Source organism: Zonotrichia leucophrys, chromosome 7 (genome assembly GCF_028769735.1).
Source record: "Zonotrichia leucophrys gambelii isolate GWCS_2022_RI chromosome 7, RI_Zleu_2.0, whole genome shotgun sequence".
NCBI lineage: Eukaryota > Metazoa > Chordata > Aves > Passeriformes > Passerellidae > Zonotrichia > Zonotrichia leucophrys.
The window spans coordinates 21,332,803-21,357,244 of NC_088177.1; the positions used below are offsets into that span (position 1 = coordinate 21,332,803).

At 40.3% G+C, this 24,442-nt stretch overlaps 2 protein-coding genes across 7 annotated transcripts in view; one reads left to right on the forward strand and one right to left on the reverse strand.

Moving 5' to 3' along the window:
- The window catches only part of NBEAL1 (neurobeachin like 1), a 77,188-nt gene extending 61,468 nt beyond the window's left edge, over nt 1–15,720 (reverse strand). For 3 of the 6 annotated variants that reach the window (XM_064718142.1, XM_064718143.1, XM_064718139.1), the window contains exons 1-2: nt 15,568–15,683; nt 14,845–15,143 (exon numbers count right to left, since the gene is read on the reverse strand). In XM_064718142.1, the coding sequence (XP_064574212.1) occupies nt 14,845–14,895 (51 nt within the window). In that variant the 5' untranslated portion in view covers nt 14,896–15,143; nt 15,568–15,683. Of the gene's footprint in view, nt 1–14,844; nt 15,144–15,567 lie in introns of all 6 variants that reach the window. The other 3 variants (XM_064718144.1, XM_064718141.1, XM_064718140.1) reach the window with 2 other exon arrangements.
- The window catches only part of LOC135450374 (uncharacterized), a 31,003-nt gene continuing 21,511 nt past the window's right edge, over nt 14,951–24,442 (forward strand). The window contains exons 1-4 of the mRNA XM_064718439.1: nt 14,951–14,965; nt 15,169–15,896; nt 19,860–19,943; nt 23,281–23,332. Coding sequence (XP_064574509.1) covers nt 14,951–14,965; nt 15,169–15,896; nt 19,860–19,943; nt 23,281–23,332 — 879 coding nt within the window. The remainder of the gene's footprint in view (nt 14,966–15,168; nt 15,897–19,859; nt 19,944–23,280; nt 23,333–24,442) is intronic.

Below are 24,442 nucleotides of genomic sequence, written 5' to 3' on the forward strand. Positions count from 1 at the left end.
CTCAAGGTCATCTATCAACAGCTCTGTAATACTGCCTCAAATAAAAAGTTTCTATTTCATGTATTTCAACTGGGAGAAAGGAGGGAATACACATTTTTTTAGAACCAAAAGAAAAAACAAACACCACCACCTGTGTACTTTGAAATTTTCAGCCACATTGTGCTGATGGGACATTGCTGCTCTATTCATTATTTTATGTGTCTCCTCTTCCAGGCACCAGTGTCAACCAAAGCATTTTAGCTTTTCCCCTCATAAACAATCGTAACTTATTCTCCAGAGTCATCCATACCAGCTCTACAAACTTACTAGAATGTGTGCTAGTCTTGACACCATAGATGCTAGTACACAACTCTCCTTATGGCTCATAAAATTAAAGAACCCTAAGAGCAATCCTAATCAAAAAATAATTTCCTTTTTTGCTTCACTCATAGGTCAATATGGCAGATAATAGCAGATTAGAGACAGATGGTGTTCAGAAAACACAATTAGAAACTATGACTTGCATATTAGATAGCTATTAACAGATTAAAATTATATTTAAGCTTCCTATTTGTTCCTAGTAGAGCACAAAGACTGTGTTTGTGACAAGCAGTCCCTCAGGGCAAGACACTGCCCCAGGAACTAGGACAGATCCTAGACCACTGCACACACACAGGGAAATGCTGTCAAAATACGCATTTGAGGCAGTCTTACTTTCCAAGTCAAGCTGCTTAATTTTCAAAAACAAGCTGCCAGCCCATAGCTAACATATTCCTTTGTCAGGACTGTTCTTGTTCATTAACACACGTGCACATAGTCCATTCTACACCACAAAAAATTTTCAAAACAGTTTTAAAAATTTTGCCTGAAGTATTTGAGATTACAAATGATTTCTGAATCCGTTCCATAATTTATAACATTTTCAGAAGTTGAAAACATTTTTCTTTATCCTTTTCCCTCTTCTGTATCTCCTCCCTTTTGTTTGTTGCCTTTATACTACAACAGATGTTCCCAAATAAGATAATGTTTCCCCGCAGAGTTAAGATTGAAGAGCAAACATTGAATATCTCTAATAAACACACTCTGCAGCAATGTCAATGTAAAAGAAAGTCGCCAAGCAAGACTAACAGAGTCCTGTCAGTGTAAAATAGCTACCTATGAAAGAGCCCTCCACGAGGGAAAGAAATCAAACAAAACAAAGTTTTAAAAAAACACACAAACAAAACAAACTAACAACCTCGGAATAAAATAAACACCTAAATCCAGAACCTCAAGTGGTGCAAAGCTCTTCCCAGAGCATCTTTCCACAGCATCTACAGGAGTCACAAAGCACGGGAATCCCCTTCTCATTCTAAACCTTTACCCTTCTCTGTGTCCCCAAAGCCATCCTCAATTCAAGCAAGAAGTGTCACAAACATCCAGACACAATTTACTTCACTGTCACTATTAATTACATATAAAATGTGTTCAGGTACTGTGACAACAGGTGCCAAATAAAACCCTCAGCTAGATACATATCTTATCTGATTATTCACTTCTGCTGACTGATGGCATTTTCTTATTCATTTTCCCTCATTGTCTTATTTTCCCTTCCTCTGTTTAGTTCCTAATCTCTCCCTCCTTCATAATCTTTCTTCTCCTCATCTCTGCTTTTATTCACTTTTCAATTATTTAAGTAATCACTTCCTTTCTTTTTCTGTTAAAAATTTGTCAAAACAGCACCATGTTCTGAAAGTGTAATGTAGCCTTGTTCTCATGTTTAATATGCACTGAACTACCAAATGGTTAACTAATCATAAACACATCTACCAATTGTCCTCAACGTGGAATTGCAAAACACAGAATGAAGGAAGCAGTTGAGATAAAGAATAATTTCAAGGTTTCCAAGCTACTGCTTTAAGCTACAGAGTTTGTTGAATTATCACAAGTAGGTGAGCATAGAATACACATTTCTCAGGTTCAGACATCAAAAATATTGAAAATCAACCCAAAAGTTAGACAAGAAATAAGACTTGCCTAAAAGAATTTAGAAGTAGTAGAAGACACTGTCTTCAGACAGCCCAGCTTCTCAAAAATGTCCACATGTTCAAAGCTTTAACTTTCTGGCATTTCACAGTAAGTCATTTTAGCTGCAAGCAAACTATTTCACAGGATGATAAAGACAAGAGAAACCAGGATACCATTTTAGCAATTACAACAGAGCTCAGGCTACAAGGACAAAGCAACTACAGGAAGTAATGAACAGAAACACTGCCATATCCATGCATCCATGCCTCTGATGAAAATGGCCATATACACGTGCAAAAACTGAACTTAACAGAGACTTTCTCCCTGTTGAACAAACTGCTTCTTCGTTGCATGAGAAGCTTCTCCTTGAAATCCAACAAGAAACACTAGATTCATGCTTCCAAATTAAAATTCTTTGTTGACACAACTCAGGCTCATTCCTAATTGCTAACAGTAAACTTGTGTAAAAAACCTATTTTTCTTGGTTACCATGAAAGAAGATGTGCAAATAACAACACTATCTGACTTAAAATTGCTTTAACAAAAGTCAAGGATGAGAAAAGGGGAAGGGTAGGGCAAAAGACAAAGTTATACTAAATGCCTGCTTGCTCCTCTTTAATGATACAGCCTAAATGAGTTTCAAGCTTCTTTATCTTTGAACTCCAGTGCCTTTGCAAAACTATCACTGCAGACTGGGAATAAGAGAGCACTGGCAGACAAAATTTACAAGAAATAGCCCTTATACAGATGGCAAGAGTAAAGCACATGCTATGAAACAGCCAGAAGTGTCTGGTTACCTGTAGAGCACAGACTGCTCAATTTGCTTTGCCACTAGAACTCTTCCTGCTCCTGGTAAAAACAAGAACTGCTGTGCTGTTTGATTATTCCTGCAGCACACAATTCAACCCAACTCCCTTCATCTCAATCCCCTGCCAGTCAATTAATAATGGAATACTCCAAGTTATTAAAATAATCAGATTTTATATCAAAATACCAGGTAGCACTACTGGTATGTGCCAGTAGAAAACTGTTTATGCAACAGTTGACTCAGAGTCAAATCTAGAGATTTCCATCACTAACTCAAAACCACTTCCATTTTTTTTTAAAAATCACAAAGGCAAAAAAGTAAACAAGATCACTTAGCAACATGAGAAACACCAAGAAATAGATCTCCATTATACACCAGCTAACAGAGGCATGCCTCCTTTCCAGAAATGAACAAAAATGAAGACTTGTGAAGCAGAAGTTCATTCCAGGAAAAACTGACAAAATATTTAGCAAATGGGCTACAATTAAAATATTTCATGTAAGTGATGTCAATAATGTTAGAAACAGAAGCTATAAACAGCTTTCTAACTTCAAATCTGGTGCAGGTTTTCTTTTTTCTTTATTAGGTACCAGTCTCCTGTTGAAAGCTCCAAGAAAATTTAGATTTTACTGAAGAAGTTTTAGGAAAGGAAACTGAAAATGGTAAATGTTACCCTTGGCAAAGTATATACAAATGTCCTAAACCACAGCTAAATACACACAACCTTTCTGAAGACCTGCCTATGTTAATCAGATGCATCTTACATTCTTCTAAATCAAAGGTATCACAGTTTAGGAGAAACAGTCTTTTTACAGTGGTTTAATATTCCAAGTTCATAATAAAACCAGGCAGTAATAACAGATATCAGCTGTTTTGTTTACACTGTGATTTTATGTACAATGCAATTATCCAACCCAGCATCTTTACCTTGAACTGAACTTTTTCTTGAGGTCAGCTGGTCCCACTTAATCTGGAGTTTAAATTTGATGGAATGAAAAATGAAAAAGAATGTATTTCTGTTAAGTCCTCCCCCCCACTCACCTTTTCAACAATCCTCTATTGTTCCACAACAGAAGTGGTAAACCATATTAAGAGCAGAACACAAATTATCTTAATTTAGCATTAATACATTTGTGCTCTCCAGGGCCACATCAACTTTCCAAGCCAGTACATGTTGCAATATGACAAATATCTCTGTTGCTAGGTGTCAGGAGAGAGCATCCCATGGGATCCACCATGCTACTGAGGGCAACAAATCACTGAACTGCAACCTCAGCTCCACCTGATCCACTGTAAATATCTGTGAGCTACTACATCACATCTGTGGTCCCCCTAAGGAAGCAGCAAAACCTATGGAATGTATCTCCCCTCTTTGCAAGTTACCCTTTAGTTATCATTCTGCAGACAGGCAGCTGGAGGCTGGATGTCAGAAACAGCCCCACGTGTTTTCTGTGGGCTGCCTGAGATGCACTGGGAGAGCACAGTTTATATAAAGCACTGCATGCTTTGGCAATACCCCAGAAGGCTAAACTGTGACAAACCAGTGTGAGGACTGGTGTTCTTTCCCAGCCCCACCCCACACACTCTGCACACATGTGCTCTTGGATCAGCAAGAAATCAAGAAGGCCATTTTTGATTGGTGCAGAAGCAGTAAAAGCAGGAAGAAGCTTCTAAGAGGTAATAAAATGCCTTTCACCAGTTACAACTTTTCAATTACAAGATAAGAAATGCTGTTTTCTGAAACCTTAAAGCCTTCTAAGTTACAAGCCTAAGCTTTTCATTTATTTACCTGAAACCTGCCTAGCTTTTCTGCAGGTCAGATTTATGCAATTTATTTGAATAATAATTCACATATAGAAACTGTATGCTTTAAAACTTCTGGAAGATAATTTCCCCATGGCTTGAACTCCAAGAAGGTAAAATAAAACTCAAGTCAGCCATTTCTCTTCATTGTAATAAATGGAAACAAGGCTATCTTAAAGGTGTCATTGTAACAAAAGTCTATGAAAAAACCACTGAAAAATAAAATAAAGAGCCCAGGAATATAAAAGTTCTTTTGTTAATAGCCACAAGTTTGCAGAGGCTAAGCTTAGGCTTCTGAGCTCAGCCCATTGCAATGAAGGCCTTTGGAAGTGCTACAGCAGTCACTCACCTGCACTAATGAAAAATAAGTCCTTTGTGCCTATTAAATCAAATGTAGCTCAGAGCAGCTGAAAGTGAAAATACTTCCTTGTTCCTTCCCTTCCCTAAATACCTCTGGTTTTCATTAAAAAAACAAACAAATAACCCAACCCAGCACAATGACACACCACCCTTCAGGCCTCCATTTTCCCAAGATCCTCTCAGCGCAATAAGAGCTGCTACAGCTCTTTACACTTTAAAAAAAAAAACCAAACACTGCCAGGCCTGAGCAGAGGAGTGTTTCTAACAGGTACTGAAAATAACCTCAAAAACCACTCCAAACCATAACACACTAAACCCATTTCCCATGAAACAGCCAGAGGAGAGTTAGGTTGGGTTTTGTTTTTTTTTTCTTTTCCAAATTAGTTAATACAATGCTAGAAAGAAAAAAACATTTGCTAAATAAACCCATTGTACTGGTCCCCAGTGTGCATGCATACTGTGACTGTGACTAAATTCTGCCAAGCAGTTATCAAGATTCCCATGGAGTGTTCACACTTGCAGTTTGGATGTATGAGCTTACACAAGCTCCCAATTCACCACCTCCAGCACTGAACCATGCCCACAGCCCAGTGGGGATCTCCTCTGGTGCCCTTCAGACAGGCAGCACCTTCTCTAAGGCAATAAAGTGAAAAGAAATCACAGCCAAAATCTACACTAGCTTGGGACAGGCTTTTGTCTTAGATACACTGAATTGTCTGGAAATTACAAGAGCGTTTTCTAGTCTCTATGAAAACTGATTAAATGAATGACAAAAATATTCTAACACAGTCTTATTCTTCAATCTATGCAAGAAGGTCACAGGAAATGTTTGAACCAGTATAACATTTTTTATATCCATTAAGAAGCCAGGCAGTAGTAGTCTTACAGCTAGCTCTCAGTTAAATGAGAGCATTTTACACAAAACTGGCACTGAAGTCCTCCCAGCTGAAAGCCTTCAGCCCTGTGCCTGTACAAGTACATTTACCCAAGGCTTCAAACCAACACTGTTTATGTATTTACATAAAGGGTTTATTTAGATTTAGTAGTGACTTCCATTTCTACTAAGGCTTCAGGCAAAGAACTGGAAGGGCAAAGCTCAGTAGAATTTTACAGATATGTTCAGGAAGTATTAGTTGCTAAAACAAAAGCTGGATCCACCCGAGGCTCTTGGCAGGGTCACATTCCATGCTCTAAAGGCAAAAATTCCCTGCAGGGCAGTTCAGAGTGCAGCTATCAGACCAGCCCGACTTGTTGGACAAGGCAGTTGTTTGAAGTTGTTAAATTTAACATGCAGCCACCAAACAGCCAGCCGGGTCTGACTCCCGTGCTAGCTCGCAGTCAACCTTCAAAGTGGATGTCAGCTTAGAAGCACAACCAGAAAATCTCACTGGCACTGGCATTATCATAAATAATCCCCATCCCCAAGCATTTGAGTCAAAATAAGAACAATCCTTTGGTGTCAAGGTTGAATTAGACTTACAAAATGTAGCATTAGGAAACTAAACATGAAACACTGCCTTTAGATCACTGCTGAGTTTACTCATCTTTAAATTAATTGAAGCAGTCTGCATAATGCAGAATTGCAGAACACTTCTCAACACTGTTTGAAATAAACTATTCATTTGGGAATTAGAAGATTTGTGTTAAGGGAGCTCTTTCTCTTCATGTTTTCAGACACAAAAGGCTACATTTCCAGCATGAGAACTCCGAGCAGCCTTTACTCTGCAGTATGACACAGTGCCTATGCTTTTTGTCAACCTTTCATATAAAATGTCAAAATTAAACATGAAAAGCTTTGTTATAGCAGCAACACCACAGTTAGAATTAGTAAAAAACTTCATGATAAACCATTGGAAATTGGCATAACTGCCTTGATAAATTCAATCAATCAATTCTAATTAACTGGGGTATCACCTTTGGGCTCAACTTTCCATTATAATCAAAATAGTTATTTTTGAATCAGTGGATCCAAAAGAAGAAAAGCTCCTGGCAAGTAACTACAAATTTCCATTTTCAACATCCACACAAGCATTCTGTTCCATTTCCAGAATTAAAAGCAACAGGGATGGAGTGGTGATGCTTTGTTTTATAAATAAAAGTTGCAGTGAATCATGATAGAAACCACTATTTTGGGACAAGTTAAAAATTGTCTTTAGCATAGGGATTTATACCAAAATAAGCCTATAGCTGTCAATCACGATAGCATTTAGCTCTAGTTTAGTATTTTTCTTGTCTTCTCAACTTTAGGTCAAGTTTAGTATTTTTCTTCTCTTCTCAAAACAAAAAATATTTTTACTCTTCTAGTATTGCCTTAAAGACAATCCAAGCAATTTATTCATTTTCCTTTTTACTTCAGATCTCCAACAAAACTGGAAAAACAAAATGAAAGAATTTTCTTACTAAAATAGAAGTAAAGCCTCTACTTCTCTTCCTCTTGCCTTTTTTATTGTTGCTGTTGTTTTTCAATGATGATACAGTTACAACCTTGTAGCTTGAAACTGGCACGTGTCTGATGCCGTCCATGGGATGAATCTAATTAATGTGAATTCAGATTTTAATGTCTTCACATTTGACAGAAAGTACCACCAGGCAAGCCCCATGTGCAAGTTGGTATACCCTATTTCAGCCTTCTGGAGTCCACCACACAGAATACTTACCAGGAACTTACCATACTGTAACAAATTTCATTCTATTAACATTCAATTTTCCCACCAAATTTGGCATTGTGAACCAGCTGGAAACTTTATTTTAAGGGGAACAAGAAGCATCCTAAATAATTCAAAGGTAACTGAAACAACATGATGCCAAAAGTCTACAGTGTCAAGATTAGCCTAAATTTAATGAAAATTCAAACTCTACCTTATACAAGACTTGAACTCTTAACTGCTTATAAACTCCAAATTTTGCCATTATTTGACATGAGAAAAAGGCTGAATTTCAGCACCAACACACACAAAGTCAGCTTTTGCCCCACTGAGTTTCTAACTTTCAATGCAGTGCAAGAGACAATACAAGTTTCTCACAGACAGAAAGGAAGCAGGATGGTGCTACAACAGTAAAACATCAGCCTATTTCACCTTATCAACAGCTAAATATTGTCTAGCTCTGTCTTCCAGCAGATAAGGCTGAGAACTGGAATACAGCTTAGCAAAAAAAGGCTTTGTTTCAAAGACAAAAGTATTTGTTTCAAAGTGTCAAGTGATTATACCAAATTAAACTAAAACCAATTTCTGTATCATTAGCTATGTATTTAACTATTTGGTTTTGCCTCTTCAGTCTCACCTGGCCTCACTTAAAATACTGAAGCTGAACTATGCACTGAAGGTATAATTCATGTATAGACTGAAGGGGTATCATTTAAAATCCCCAAATTCACTTTTCAAAAGAACACTTAAAAAAAAAAAACCTCAAAAACTACAGCATAGCAGAATATGGGTTACTTGCCCAAATTCTGTTTGGCATCCACTGCACTTCTGCTAGTTCAGTTTTTACATGACCAGCACAATTAACTAGAGCCAGATATCTGTAAATAACACACTTCTTTTCTATACCCTGCTTTACCCACTCACTATGTATTTAATATCACTTATTCCCATTGCTCACTAAAGGCAAATGTAATCCTCAACCATAAATTGGATTATGCTTTAAATATCAAAGAATGCATCAACACACACAAACATCTTACCAGCACAGAGAACTCACAGCTAATGTTTAGATTTGCACATACTTGGAGAAGACTGAGATACCAAACTCAAGACAGGGTTTATGAGGACAATAATCAAATACAGTTTCCATTTCTTGGTGCTCCCTCTCATCTCTCCCATTGTCCTCCACTGCAGCCTCCCATTTAGTAGAAGCTAAATTGAAAAAGTTGGGCTTGAGTGGGTTTTTTTAAGAAAAAGGGGCTTATTGGTACTGGTGAGATGTGCATGTTTTGATGTTTGCTCCCATACTCACATATAATTATTTCAGCAAGAAAAGCTCAGTAATTGGAGAAGCTCTTCTCTCTCCTACAGCAGCTGTTTAACCTTTCTGAAGCCTGTAAATATTTCAACAGTGTCTACTGACAACACTTGGATTCAGGCCTCAAGCTCCAAAGCTGTTCAATGGGCAGCCAGCAAGCCTTCCTCTCATTTCAGGATCAGCACAAACATACTGCATATTTGAGTTGATTTGGCAATATTCTCTCAGCAGGACACACGTCATCTCCAAGGCTGCCCAGCTGGCCAAGTTAAAAGAGCTGTAACTCAGCCACACACAACAATGCAGGGATTGTTAATTTCTCTCTATATTAGAGCATCACATTTAGAAGCAGAAGCCTGTGCTCGTAGCTTTGTGATATATTATTCCATTCAAGAGACACTCGACCCTTTCACATCATTAAAAGCTTGATCTGAATTATTATTTGTTGGCTGTTCAGAACTGGATGTTTCTTACTGGTTCTGTAAAGTGCTGATCCACAAACCCATAGACATATGGAAATTCTAACCTCATGTTGGATTCCACTAAAACCCTGAATCTTACATCAAATACACCAACAAATCTGAGACTCTACTTTGTCCAGAAGTAGCAGCTACATATATGCACAGCTGCTTGCATGAAAGAATGAGCAACAATCATTTCTTCATAGCTTGTAAAATGTTACAGTTTTCTTACATCTTTGCCTGTTTAGATTTATCTGCTGCCTCACTGCAACCTGAAATCTGCATTCTCTGTGTCAGTCTCTGTTCCATGTCTGAACAACTACCAGCACAAGGTCACCCTGGCCCATAATTAAGGAAGGAAACAGCCACTCCAGAGACTGATGGCTCATACACTGATGTCAGCTATTTATATGAGAAGTTCTATATTTGTAAATATCAGAATTATGTTAGTTCTTGGACTAGGAGACAGCTCTTTAAATAGCAGTTAATTCAGAATTAGACCAACTGTTAATTCAGAAGACCAACTGTTATCTCTATCCATTCTTAGTTCAGCCTCTTGAATAGAGACAGAACAAAGATATTTTTGTCACCACATGGCCACAAGTGACATGTTCTTCTACAAGTTACAGTTCCCAGGAATGAAAAAATTTACTTAAAACAATCTACAGAAAAGATATCTTACACAGCAACTCCTTCGAAGACTTCACTGTTTCAGCAGAGGCATGAATTTACATGACAGGGAATTACTAAAAACTACTTTTACTGAGCACTTGGTTTGCTCAAATTCATCTAAGTGTAAGCTGAATAATTCTTTATCAAATTCTAACAAAGGCAACATATAGCAATGTGATCTGCATCACTGACAAGCCAGCAACTGCACAAGAAGGAAGGCAAGGGCAAGCCAAGCCAGGATGAGATCACATTTGGGATGCCATGGCCAGTGTTTCACATGGGGCTTACAATTCAATGTCCATCATTATTATGTTCTTGTTGAATTACATGCTTCTCACCACAGCAAAGCACAATTTGGCTAAAGGCACATTTATTTGAGAAACAATGTTACAATATCAAATGAGAAGATATTTATAATACAAAGATATCCTTCACTGTGCCAGAGAGAAAACTACAATTGTAGTGTATTATTTCAATACAATCAGATTTTGTAAAAACAAATCAGAGGTGCAGCACAAGGTAAGGAAGCACATTTGAGATAACAGCTTATGCACAGGTCTGCTGCTCTTAGCACAGCAAGGGATGGGACTGCCTCAGTTCTCTGCTTTAGTAGAGACCAGATCATTATGATCAGCTAACACACACAGCCCTGACTGTATCAATGACACCAAGGCTGAACATTCCCTCTTGAAATGAGAAGCACAGGCTCCAAACTGAGTGAAGAACATTCACAGCTTTCCCTTGAAATCATTGTGTCACCTCACAGGAAAAGGCAGTGCTTAAATGAAATCAGGGCTATATTCAAGACAAGAGTGTAAGAAAAAGCTCAGAACCATTGTAGTATCATGAAAGCTGATGTGAATGTTGCAGTTAAGTGCTTGCATTAATGCCTTTGAAATCCCTTTTGAAGGCAGCTAGGATCTCTTATTTTCACAGATTAGAAAAAAATCTCCATATAAAAGGCAATCTGAACACCTTCTGAATAAAATCCAAAATACCAGAAATCCTGACATGCTTTATGTCTAAGAGTCTGAAATACCTACCAGAACAACTGGAGGTGAACTACATATACTTAAAATCTTACAGATAGGACAAAGGTTGAATCTCTTTAATTTGAATCTGCAGCAAAAGCTACTTCAGAGGATAATGAAAGAGAAATAAATTTTCTATACTGGTATAAAATTGATATCTAATAAAAGGTTAGTCAACCAATATCACAATAGTAATAGCAATATTACCACAGTAATATTGCAGCCATGACAGTCTAATGTTACAAGACAAAACTGGCAGATTAGCTGTGTCACAAACCCAAAGAAGTCAGACACACATGGGAGCATGTCCTTTTCTTCTACCTCACGGAGCTCTACTCCTGCTGTACACTTCCATTAGTAAAGCATTTCCAGCTACCTGCTCTATGTGCACTTATATAAGGAGTGTTCCATGCTCCTCTGTAGGTTATTGAAGGCTTTTAACTATCAGTCAACTGGAAAAAAAAAAATGTTGCTATCTATTTTACACAATTCAATTATCTTACAATGCTCATTCAAACATTTGGATGAGAAGACAGCAGTTCACATTCATATCAATATTTGAGTAAAGGTGTTGTACATTAACAGTTCACTGAACAGAAAAACATCCCCCAACCACTAAAATCATTTCAAACTGAAAATCATCAGGAAGTTACATCCTTAACAAGGCACTCTATACAGGAACTTTAACAAATTGAAAAAAAAGAAAGAAAAAAACCAAAACCAACAAAATACTCAAGACAAAAACAGATTTAGGCTGTGAATAATACAACATGGTAACAACCCCAGTGACTCAAATCTAAATTTTACTAAATCTAAAGAAGTTTTAAACTGCTTCCATGCAACATCAGAAGTATTGTAAATCAAATGTGGCTACTGCTTTAATCTGTAACAGCCGACTGCAATCTGTAGCTTTTAGGGAAACAGAAGGAGAAAAAAAATCCAAAACCAAATCCCACCCTTAGATTAGAAACTGCGAAATGAAAACAACTGAATACCAACTAAAACCAAACTCTTGCAGACACCCAAATATTATCTTTTAAAAAAACTAAAGTATTTTTAAAAACCACAAACAAGCAAAAAAATCCCACCACAACAACAAAAAAACCCCCAGAAAAATTAAACCACCTCATACATGGTGTCTTCCAAAGACTGCTCCTGCAAAGGCCCTGCTTAATGCTGCTATCTGCCCGTATCTCCAATGCCTCAACTGCTCAAGAGGCAATGAAAATTGAGAAATGCCTTCCTAGTGTTACTTTGCACAAAACTAAGCGTTGCAACTGACACCTGATGCTGCCAGAGATGTCAAGGGATCACAAAGAACAAAAGTCACGACCCAGGATAGATGGTAAGATGGTAACACAGCATTATGTAGCACTTGAAAGCTGTGAAAAGCCTTGCTGCTTTAGCAGAGGGGGCTGTATTTAAAAGATTATCACGAAGGACCCGATTATCAGAAGACAAGACCATTAGCAACAGTTGGAAGCATCACAAAGGAGTAGCTTGGATTTCACTGTTTCTGTAGCTAACAAGGCTGCAAAAGCTAAAGCCATGTATTTGGGATTTGTGGCACAATAAATAGGAATTTATTGTGCCTTACTCAACTGTCACTCTCCAGCCATTTTCTAGTTGGAAGAATTTGCCTAGCTTTATTTCCCAGGGTGTCATCTAGGGACAGTCACTGCAGTGCAACATCCTGCACTGCACTGGGCAGGTATAAACACTTCACTGCCAGCTCTAAACAACTTCTCTCTAAACCACTATATCCTATCACTGGCAATTATTGCTACACCTTCCCATTCTGCTAGATGCTCTGAGAAGAACAAAGCACAATATTTCCAAGTGGACTGAATAAATTAATTTACTTTAGGGCCTCCCACATTTTACATCCCAAGATGGAGACATAACTTCTTCATCTGCTTTTAACTTCACCAAGCTTAATACTGTCATTCTGGATGCATGCCTGAAGCAGAATAAGATATCATTTTAACCTGAACCAGTTGAGAGATATGGAAGAAAACTGTTTTGTGCTTAACACTTCTTGAAAAAGTGAAGACTCCCTTTTTTTGGATCACTCCAATTGCCCTCATATGTTGAAGACACTCCATTTTATTTTTAAAATACATGTTTTGTTACTTAGGAACAAGCCCTTATCAACAAACAAATTCATTTAATCATGCCCTTAATATATGGGTCTGAAAGAAAAAAAGGCCAAAAAAAATCACTGATAGCTAATGAGGAGACTGAACATATGAAAAGATTATTTATTTCAAACAGTTCATCCTCTACCACCTGAGAGCTGAGTGGGCATATCATTCCCATAAAGCAACTGAACATGCCCTAAGTGATCTAAACTACACATTTTAAATAGCACTCCTTCATGCAAACTTCCTGCTATGAACAACATGGAGACAGCATACAATCTGAATGAAAGGTTCCAGCAAAGGGGGAGTAGGTCCAAGACAGACAGAAGAATATTTTAAACAACAAGGGAGGAAAGAGCCAAAGAACAGCCAATCAAAGAAATTCAGAACTTGGCTCATTTCTGCTGCCTTAGCGTCTCCCAAAGCTGAGTCAAGTCTGGATTCTCTGAATGTATTCCAAGTGCATTTGTTCCTCTCACATCGATGAACTCACTGGCAAAACATCCATCTTCTCCTGTGCTACTCCACTTCCTACTGCCATTATCATTACTACACTGGTTTAAAAGGCAAAGGTCCAAGCCAGCAGCTCACCCACACGGGGAGCAGTAAGAACTGGTACCACGCCGTTATGCTTGCACTAGGTTTAACAGCGTATAGGGGATTAAGGCGGTACAAAAATTAGGAAACAGTACAATTAAGACAAGTACTCTGTGCACTTGTGTTAAATGGTCTGTACTTAACATCTCACATTCTCTAGAAATGAGGTGGGAGGAACAAGCGAAGGACTGTTCTACCCTTGTGTCCTACTGGATTGGAAACTTAAAGAAACCGAAATACAAACGAAGCATGAGACTGCAAAAACGCAAAGCAACCCAGAGAATAAGGCCATCAAAAGCTACCCTTGCCACTGAGCTCCTGTATGACACTAGATCAGTCCTTTCCTCCTCCTTTACAGCTGTTTTCTGTATGCTACTTATTTTACAGCCACCTATTCCGATAATCTGCAATCCAATTTTTCTACATACTCGGCACACCCGGCAGCAATCAGGATATGTGCTTTAAACACATTAATTGATTTACACTATAAAACGCAAATGGAAGCAGGACAGCATTTTTGTATTATTTCTGCCAGGTGAAGGAAATTCATTACTAATGGAGTATGTAGATATTATGGCAATAGCCAGCAAAGGCAGACTCTGGAGCAACTTAACAAATCTGTTCTTTGGGAAGGATTTTGCTAAAAAAGGTTGAATAAAATTGAAGCTGTTCAGAAATCAGTAAGTAAAAAGCTGAACACTAGGCAGTACTTAAACTGTGCTGTATTAATTTAATTAATTGCTACAAAATGAACAATTATGTAAACGTGTGCATTCACATAGTTAAAATATATAGCTACAATAACTGCTTAAACTGACCCAGGAACACTGCAATTCTCAAAAACAAAAAGACCAACTTGAACAGCAAACCATGGGATAAGGCTGTAAACAGTCTAAGAAGTGCAATTACATCCATTCAGAGGCTAATCATGTCAATGCAATTTCCAAGAAAAAAGATGTTACAGTTTAAATACCTGACTACCAAACAAGAGAGGATAAAAGCAAACAAACACAAATATTTACCTTATTGCAGTAAAGCATCCAAAGCTCATACAGTCTCTCTCGGGATGCCATTCCTCCCCTTCCTCTTCCCGTCGATCCCAGCTACTTTTCCCTTCAAGATCCTACCATGCTCAGTTCTCAGGTTTTTCACAGCTTTTTCCACAGTTTTGCTTTATTATTAGTTATATCATAACCCGAGAAGAAGCCAAGTAAGAGTCTCAGTCTCTCCTTTGCGAGTAAACAACGAGGCGCAACACAAGCAACTGCAGACAAGTGTCAAGCATGTCCGTTCTTCGCCAGCGCCGCTTCGGTTTTAATCTCTGAAAGTGAAAACACACCCTTCAGGCCTTTGGTGGAGGGAGGAAAACAAATCCGCACTTAAAGCCCACAGACAACCTGGGCACTGGGGCGGCGGCAGTCGCACCGCTTTGCTCTCTGTCACTACTGCCGCTGACGGAGAGCTCTGCCGTTCAGCGTTCGTGGCGCTTGCTCGCTTTGGCAGGGGGAAGCCGCAGGGCTGCCGAGCGGCGCCGCCGGAGCCCCGGGTACGGCCGCTCCCGGCCCGGCAGTGACAGCCACAGCCACCGCCACCGCCCTTCTGCCCCGGGCTCCGCGGCCGCTCCGGACCCCGGCGGGCCCCACAGGCCAGCGGCTGCCAGGCAAAGCCGCGGGGCGCGGGAGGAGCCCCGCGCTGCGCCGCCGCCCGCTCCCGGCCGGGACCGGCCGCCCCGCGCCGCCACCTACCGCGCCCCGGCCTCCCTCAGCTCCCGCCGCGCTGCCGCGGCCTCTCCCGCAGCCTACCCGGGCCGCGGCGAGTGGCGGCCGGGCAGGAGGGGCCGAGCGTCGCCACATCGCCCGCCCCGCCCGCGCTCCCGCACACGCCCCGGGCCGCCGCTGAGGGGCGGGGAAGCCGCGGGCGCCATCTTGGCAGCGGGCAGGGGCAGTGCCCGCCCGGGGCAGCCGGGGCAAGGGCAGCGCCGGTGGAGAAGGCATCCGCAGCCTGGGGCGTCTCACCCACAGAGCCGGCTGTTCCTGCCCGGCCTGCGGCCCTCGGCCGCACTGAGAGCGTGCCCGTAAAGAATCAGCATACCCATCCTGAGCATCTCAGGAAACCTCCTCACTGCTTTGCTTTATAAGTTAATAAAGGTTACCAAGCACATACACGCGTTTTACATACGCACCAGAAAGGCCTACCAGCATAGCCTGCGGAGCATGGATATATCCACACATCCAACCTGCTGCCCCTATATGCAGCCCCCTACCTTGTATGCAGAGCTTGTGTAGGACTAAGGAACCAAAGTTAGATTTCCAAAGGAGAAATGCAAAGACATCCCTCAGCTTGCGAGTGGCGCTGCCCAAGCACACCGGTCTGTGCTGACACACAGCCGAGGCACCGCACTCCAGTGAAGGACCTTCCTCCTGCTCCTTCAATTACTGGATCTGCTTGGCATGACTCCCCAGGGAATGGGCTTCCCTCTGTGTCCTCCTGCTCCCTTGGACAGTGAGGCTGGAAGTTAATGTTGTGTCAGACTCCAAAGCAGGGAGGAGACAGTTTAAGGAGACATGGGGCATCTCCCTAGCTTGCTGGGAGAATCACAGAGCTGCAGCTTTTGGCCACAGCCCTGGTCCTTCTGCCACTGGATCATCTCTTCACTTGGGTTCCTGCAGCTTCATGCAATAAAGCATTGCCATTCATTACACAGTTGATCCACTTTCAGGGGATTTTCACATCTTTGCAATGATCTAATACAAGGTTTGGAAATCCTTTGCAAAGGAATTGACTCTGCAATATCATTGTAGTGTCTGCTACATTAATTTTTTCTAGGGATGGATAAGTATCACCAAGAGCCCAAAGACAGATTGAGATACATTCCTGCAACAAGCTTTTGCATATTTGTCTTGTTTTTAGCTTATCAGTGAAGTTTCCCTGGAGAAATTCAAGAGCTAATCTGTGCTCAATGTTGTTTCATGTGGATCACCACTGTGGGAGTGGTAGAAGTATCTTTTACTGCAATATCTAAACATAGTATCTAGCACGGATGGAGGGACACTGACAAAAATGAGCCTGTAAAATTATTTTTAGTTGTGTGATACATGTGCTCTGATACTTCACGCTAGCCACAATATTCTGCTGCCTTTAGGATGTAAGATAATTTTTTCCATCAAGAAAAAAATAGGAGCTTAGAGTCTAACTCTGCCCCCAGGGCAGGATCTGCTGAGCTTAAACCACCCTGGACTGCCTTTGGTGAAACGTGTCTAGGAAAAAAGAGAGCCTGCCTCCTCCCTGAGAGACTTAGCTCAGGGCTTGAGTTACTGCTGGGAGCTCCTCCCTAACAGCCAACCTGCACCACCTTTCTAGCAATGCAAACCACTGTTATTAGACGCTTCTGCAGTAATTTGATAAAAGGAAGCTCTTTCTAGCAGGTCTTTTGAGTTACAAACTCTTGTCACATTTTTTGCAACCTTTTCTAGACTAAACAACAGCTTATTTCACATTTCTCCTACAACTTGCTCCCTTTGAAGAAGTCAGGCCCTAGCAAAGCCATGTAAAAATTCTAATCCTGCCTTCAGATATTGCTCTGATTTTTTGCATTACTGACTCCTGTAAGAGCAGCTGCTCCTACACACCAGTCCTGCAAGAGCCTTCAATGAAGCAATAAAAAGCCTTCCTCTGACAGAAATGGGAGACTCCTCCCTGGCTAAGTGCTGCCACCCCCGTAATTCGGATGCTCCCAGACTATAAAGCAGCCATTTTCCACTCTGCTGGAGTTGTAGCAATGTAGTTATTTTAGCGGGCCTAGGCAATCAGTGCTGCTTGTGTAGGCAGTTCTTGCCTTATATAGGTGCTCTAGATGGAAACTAAAGCATTTGTGATTTGCAACAGAACAGTCTGTTCCTGTGTCATTCTGGGTGAGTGGTCTCCTGGTCTGACCTTCTAGAGGTTTTCCTAAGCCAGGAAGCTCCCTGTAAAGTTGTTGAGGTGGCTTTGGGGTGTCTGCATCAGTGGGTGTGTGTCAAGTTTAGTCTTTCCCTGTATAGACAGATATTTAGTATTTGCTATGATAGCTATTTGCTTACATAGATAAAAGGGCAATAATGGGAAAGGTCAGTGGAAAAAGGTGGGTTACAGGTTTGTCTCTGCAGGTGGAGTATAGTTCTAGGTGAATTTATATTTCAGTGTACTTACCTACACGAATACTCAGCAAATGATATGGAAATCAAAGAATGAAGGAAGGTGTAAAGAGAAGCCTTGCCAGCTATGGATGGGTACTTTAAAATGTGTTTATGGATTGCTTCAGCTGTGAGATAATTGCTAGACTTTTCATTGCCTGCTCTTCCATAATGACATACCAATTGTTTCATGGACCTTGAACTGTCAGGTAGGCAGTGTTCATTAGTATTTCATTGTCCCTTAGCTGCTGTCTTGTGGTAACTGTTTACAACAGTGGTTATTTCTCATACTTTGTTCATTACTTTGGGTTTTAATGTCTCTCATCAGGAGCCATAAATTAGTAACTCAGTCATTTTACTGTGGAGTGAACATGTTTGTCAGCAAGTCCAGGTAACAGAATGGATAGAAAGAAGGGTGTGGATAAGGAGAAGGCATTAATTTCATGTTGAGGAAAGATTTAACAAAGAAATGGACTACACTGGATTGTAACTTTGAGTCCAGGAACCTCTGAAGTGGCAGGAAAAGCCACATACCTTATAATACTGCTTTTGCAAGATTATGCTTCTTTTCTGTGGATGCAAATAAATCAGGCAAAAATTTGTATTTGACTTTTAGATATTCTCAGGCCTGTTGTTTAGCCCTAAGGCTTCTACTGAAACCAAGCCCCAGACCAACAGAAATCATGCTGAGATGAATGTATGGCAAAGCTTTTAGCTGAGCTTTTTTTTGATGTCTTAAAGCTAATGCTTTGTTTACCAACAATAAAGACCTAAAATAGAAATAGATGTAGAAATTAGCTTAGAAAGGAACCTGTGCCTCAATTATTACACCTTTTTTTTTTTCTTTTTTTTTTCTTTTTTTTTTTACAAACAGGCTCTTGCACAGAAGCAAGGAGTAATCTTTACAGTGGAAGTAAACAAATGGCCTTGTGGTTGCATGTAAAATTTCCATTATCAAAATACCTCTTACTGAATGCAAAGAAATAAGACTTTTTGCATGCTAGTTTCTGGACATTCTAGCCAAAATAACTTGTGATTGGATTTGGTGTGGCTATTGGAAAGAGGCAAGCTGGTCCTTGTAAGATTCTAAGGTCTCTGTGATGATGTTTTGCTGAGGGTGATTTGAATTTCTCTGGCTATGATTGCCAGATGAGTTTGCAATTATTCTGTTAGTTAAGTCAGCAAACCTAATGTTTAATTCTCCTTCTGTTACTATATTCACTTTGTACCAGAGGTAATTCAGAGCTTGTTAGTTGTTTGTAAAATTTGAAAATGGGAAGGAATTTGTTTGCCCCTTGACATATAAACTGGTATCTAGGGATTTTAGATACTTTCTTTCAAAGTGCTGGAGACTGGCCACAGCTAAAGCTGGGAGGTGATGGTCTGGCTAATAGCATTAAGTCCCCCTGCCTGCCCTGCTTTCAGATATGCAGGGTTAAGCCATTCACCAGACTTAAATTCAGAAAGGAATTTACCCCGGGGTAGCCTGGGACTCTGGTGAGTATTTTTGTCCTTGCCTGTCCTTTCTGCTTGTTTCCACAGGGGGCCTTCAGTAGAATAACTACACCGTTGTCAAAGGCTCAGGCAGTGACCTGATCTCTTCTGCTCCCTTTTTTGTAGTATGGGCTGCCTTAAGTTTGCAGCTGTGCTAGGAATGTTCTTGTGGGGGTACCTCCTAAAGACCCTTTCAGATTAAATAGATAGTATGTGTTTATATGCTTTGATCTGCCTAGATTCTTAAGCAAACAGCACAAATTCGAGATGAGAGTTGAGTCTCAGGACTGCCCCTCTCCTCTGCTGTCATTTAGATTAGCTGTGCAAGAGCTAACACGTAGATTTGTGCTACATCTGTCTTTCTTTTGCAGATGCTTGAAGGCACCAGTTGTTACTGCAGAAGACTGCATCATAAAAATTGTTCTTTCCTTCACCAAACTGAGTTCTCACTCAAAGTAACCCATCCTTTTCTGTACAATCTCAGTGCCAGGAATCAGTGAAGTTACCATACTTGCACTTCAAATCATTCTGATTTAGATAAAAGGGTATTTAATGAATTATTTCACTGTGTTGCAGTGCTCAGCAGTATGGATCTGCAGCGTGATTCCTGAAGGCAATCAGCGTTCAGGAAAAAAACAACATAGCAGCAACCAGGACTGAAGGATGTGTAGGGGTTAGTAGTCTCTCTTGATGTGTTTGAATTTAATTCCCTCTTAGCTGAGCAGGGTAAGGTTGTCTCAAGGATGTCTGCTATAGCAGCTTGGAGACTAACTTGTCTTGGTTTGGGGAAGAAGGCAAATAAAGGGAAGTAACTAAGGGAAAATGGGCTTAGGAAAGCTCTAACTTTGACTAGGGGTTGCAAAATATTAGTACCACAGCCTCCCAAAAGTTAGATGTTGGCTGCAAACACACTGCCTGCTTCTGAGTGGGATGTGAAACCCAAGAGGTGCCCTTGTGAATGTCCCAATGACTTGGCTAGCCTAACTCCTGAGCACAGAAAGGGTATAGAGACCTGAATGATGGCTACTGTTGTAAAACTTGAAATGAAGTTTTAAAGATTCTGCAGTGGAGTGTAAACAGTGTGCTGTTAGAGTATGTGAGAGACTTGTGGAGGCCCACTTGCACACTGAACTGGTTGTAGAAACCTTAAAATAACAGGTCTCTCTTTTGGTTCCTAACCCCAGGCCCTGGGGAAAACAGCTACTTCTGTGCTGTGGAGGGTCAGCATGAGTTCATGCCTCCAAATGGTGTGAGGTCCTGGCTAAACAAAAGAGCACAGTGTAGGCCTTGAGCTGGAAGTAGGAGCAATTCAATCCTGTGCAGAAATCTGGACTTAATGCCAAATGGTAGCAGAAACTACTGGGCACCAGGACTGTTTGTTTGTTGAGTGTTTCTTAATCATGAAGTGAATAAGCAACTGAAAGATTTATTTTGCTACCTGTAGCATTTTAGTCATTGCTAGAAATAATTTTTATTAATAAACTTGGTAAATACTGTAAATGCTTTGCTCTGTCTTAAGCTATCCAGTGTCACAGCTGGAGGCTTGGTATGCAATATTTCCATGATGACACTGTTTGCTGTCAGCTTGCCAGTGTACTCACAGAAGAAATACTTCTGTTAAGGCCATTGCTTTTATGGGGCAACTCAAGATGAAAGGTACATCAATTCAAGCATGGAGTTAGCCCATGGGCTCAATTACAGGTGGAATTTGGGATTTTCATAATCATAAATGAAGAATTTTTTTCTCTAATGTCTGAAAGTTTTTGTCATTGTTGGTTTTGGGTTTTTTTTACATTGAAGCCCACACAGTGCTGGCAGTCAGGAGAGGTTCCACCTTCAGGAAGTATTGATGGCCTGTGTAGTTGGGACATTGATAGATATGCAGCAGCTGGTTTCCACTTTATCAGGAGTTGAGGAAGGCATGCAGCTCTGATGGTGCTGTCACAGGAGCAGCCCTCAAAGAAAGACATCTGCAATAAAACAGAAGTACTCCCAATCACACTGCCAAGTATTTGAAAGCTGACTGGGTTTTGCCTAGGTTGTACAAAGCAATCCAAAGACTGCAAGGGTCCATAGGGACACTTCTGCTCACCCCTAGGGCTAGCAAAGCCCTTATATCCATTTTCTACAGGATGTGCAGATCATTACTGCTGCCTTCCTTTCTCTTCCTTTCCACTAGAGAATGGTGGATCTCCCTTTGGGACTCTGAAAGTGGGGAGCGACTGTTATCATAATTTCATGCTGAAAGTGTCCTGCTAGCAGCCTTTTGACAAGATTTTGGGAGCATTTAGAGAAAGTGAAACCCTATTTGCTCTTTGATAGCTCTGTGGATGACTTTATCACAAATTCATTCAACTTTGTGCCCACCTCATGCTCCCAGTCCTGGGTTCCTAGAAGGAATAATTCCATTATATCTGAATTGTGCTGAAGTTTTCACATCTCTTAATGATACTGAAAAAAAAAAAGACTCTCCTGTCCAACACAAAAAAGCCCACTGAGCACTTTAGGTCTGCTGGACTGCCAATCTTAGGAGCAGTAAAATCAAGTTAGAAATATTAAATTAAGTGATATTGTTTGGTGATATTCCTTACATTTGTTTGATATAGGTTATTTCAAACTTATTTGCCTGACATCTTAAAAACCTAAGATGATATAAACTGCTACCAACCTTAAAGCAAGCTGCAGGAGCCTAGACAACTTGCCAGTGAAAACTTGTTCTCAACTTGTTCTCAACTTGTTCTTAATGTCTCCTTGAGAGTCTCTGAACATTTGCAAACAAAAGCAAGTGTAGCCCCTCAGTGGTCCTTAAAAATAGGAATTGTCACCATCCCTATCTCAAGTGGAAAATTTTGGAGAAGTTTAGCCACCCCTAAGCTCTAGACTGGGGCAGAATCTAGAATCCAGACACCCTACCTATCACTCTGATCTCTGAATAATTATTTCTGTTGGTTCTTGCCTTTTGCCAGAGGAATGCCAGCACATAATCTACACATGACTACAGAGCCCAGGTTCTCAATTGCACTTACTGAACCAGATACTTTGTTGCAGTAAGTAGGCATATGCTAATTGCTGTCTGGGGAACTGGTCTCTTCTTTCTTTATTTTATTCCTGCTGAAGACAAATGAAATATTTTGATTTCCTGTTCTAAGCAGACAAGAAGATACTGTACCTTAACTGCTGTGTTATTTTGCAAATCTGGGTTAGCTAAGCATGCTAACACACATATTCCTTACACTGTGCAGTTCCCATAAATGCACAATATTAGGTGTTTGTGAGCAAGAGGAAACATGCTTTTTCACACCTCTGCCCTGAGAGCCAAGTTGCTCATGCTCCATTTCCCTCTGGCTGAAGCATGGTGTTTTTATGTACACCAAATATTTGCAGTAGCTGAACAGCCTACTTCATGCAGTGAAGGACAGGCAGGAGGGCAGAGGTAGTGTCCCATGTACAAAAGAAAGGACAAGAAGGGCAAAGAATAGTTCTGTTTTCCTCTCCAGTGTTGTCAGAGAAGGGCTGGTGAGCATCACTAACAGGCTGTTACTGGTGGGTCATGTGAGTGTGAAATAATGGCTAAATGAGGTCTCTGACATTAGCAAGGAGAGATGTGAGTTTTAAGCAGTCTCCCCAGCTGCTGTAAAAGTTGCTTGGTTTTATTCAAGGACTCCATTATCAGAATGTGTTCTAGGCAAAACAAAATCAAAGCCTACCATTTCAAGCCAAGATGAAGTGATTTAAAATTAAACACATACTAGATAAGGTTGCAGTGTCCTAATTGTTCTGTGCTCTCTGTAGTGTTCTCTTCCCAAAAGTCTCCAGAACTTTGCTAAAAAACAAAGTATCCCTGGTAAGTATAGAGCTGGGATCTATTCCTAGATTGAAAACTTATGAAAATAGAGAGCTTAGATGAAAGAATCACATTTTCCCTTCACTTACACTTACCAGCAATGTGCAGTTGGACCTTTTAAAACTTATGTAACTTATCATGCCTTAACTTATCATGAACCACTGGCTGATTGTGAATATATTTTAAACTTATTCCTCCTCTTCCCTGAAAATGTGGAAGAAATAAGATTTTCCTCTGGACTGCACAACTTTGTTTGAAGAAAGATTTGTTTGAACCAGGGTTTTGGAATGCATTCACTGTTTATTTAGTATGAGAGCAGTAACTCAGTGTGTGTCAGCCAGCCTCTGCAAAGAGACAATTTTTGGCATTTACTGCACCACAGTCAAGAATGCTTCTCTATTCCCTAGGTTTCAATAAATACAGTCTGCCCTGAATTTTGGCATTTCATACAAGATCCAAGAGCTATATCAGACATTGAGGGACCAGATCTCAGGGAGATGGACATAGGCTGGGACAAATATCAGTAAGATCCAACATTTGACCTTGGGGCATTCCTTTTTAATAGAGCTGAATATTGTGGGAAATAGAATTCTGCAGTGGCAAATAGCAAAAATACAGAAAAGACAGAAGTTTAACTGATTTTGACATTACTAAACAAGACAGACATACAGGAAAGGGAGTGTTGCCTGCTTCCATGTGTATTTCTGAGAAATCATGTTCTGTTCTGGAGTTGGGATTGCAAAAGATTCACCCATTTGAAATGAATGGAAAAGGTTGAATTCTTACCCATGGGGAAGAAATCAGGTGTGCCAACGAATGGGTATGATCACACATGTGATAGCAAGTAAATGGAAGATGCTTATGATTTCAAGAAATGTGATTTATAAGGACTCTGTATCAAGACAATAGGAGCAAATGTATTCATGCAATTTGTGGATGATGTGTGGCACTTGCTCCTGACCAGGCCTGAAAAATGTGGCCTTTTCAGAATTATGCTACTAAAAGACATTCCTGCTGCTATGGCTCATACTGAAAGGATATCAAAATAATGAGAGAAGTACCTTGGCAAGTATTAATCCTTTGCCTCACTTTAACAGACACAGCTTTTAT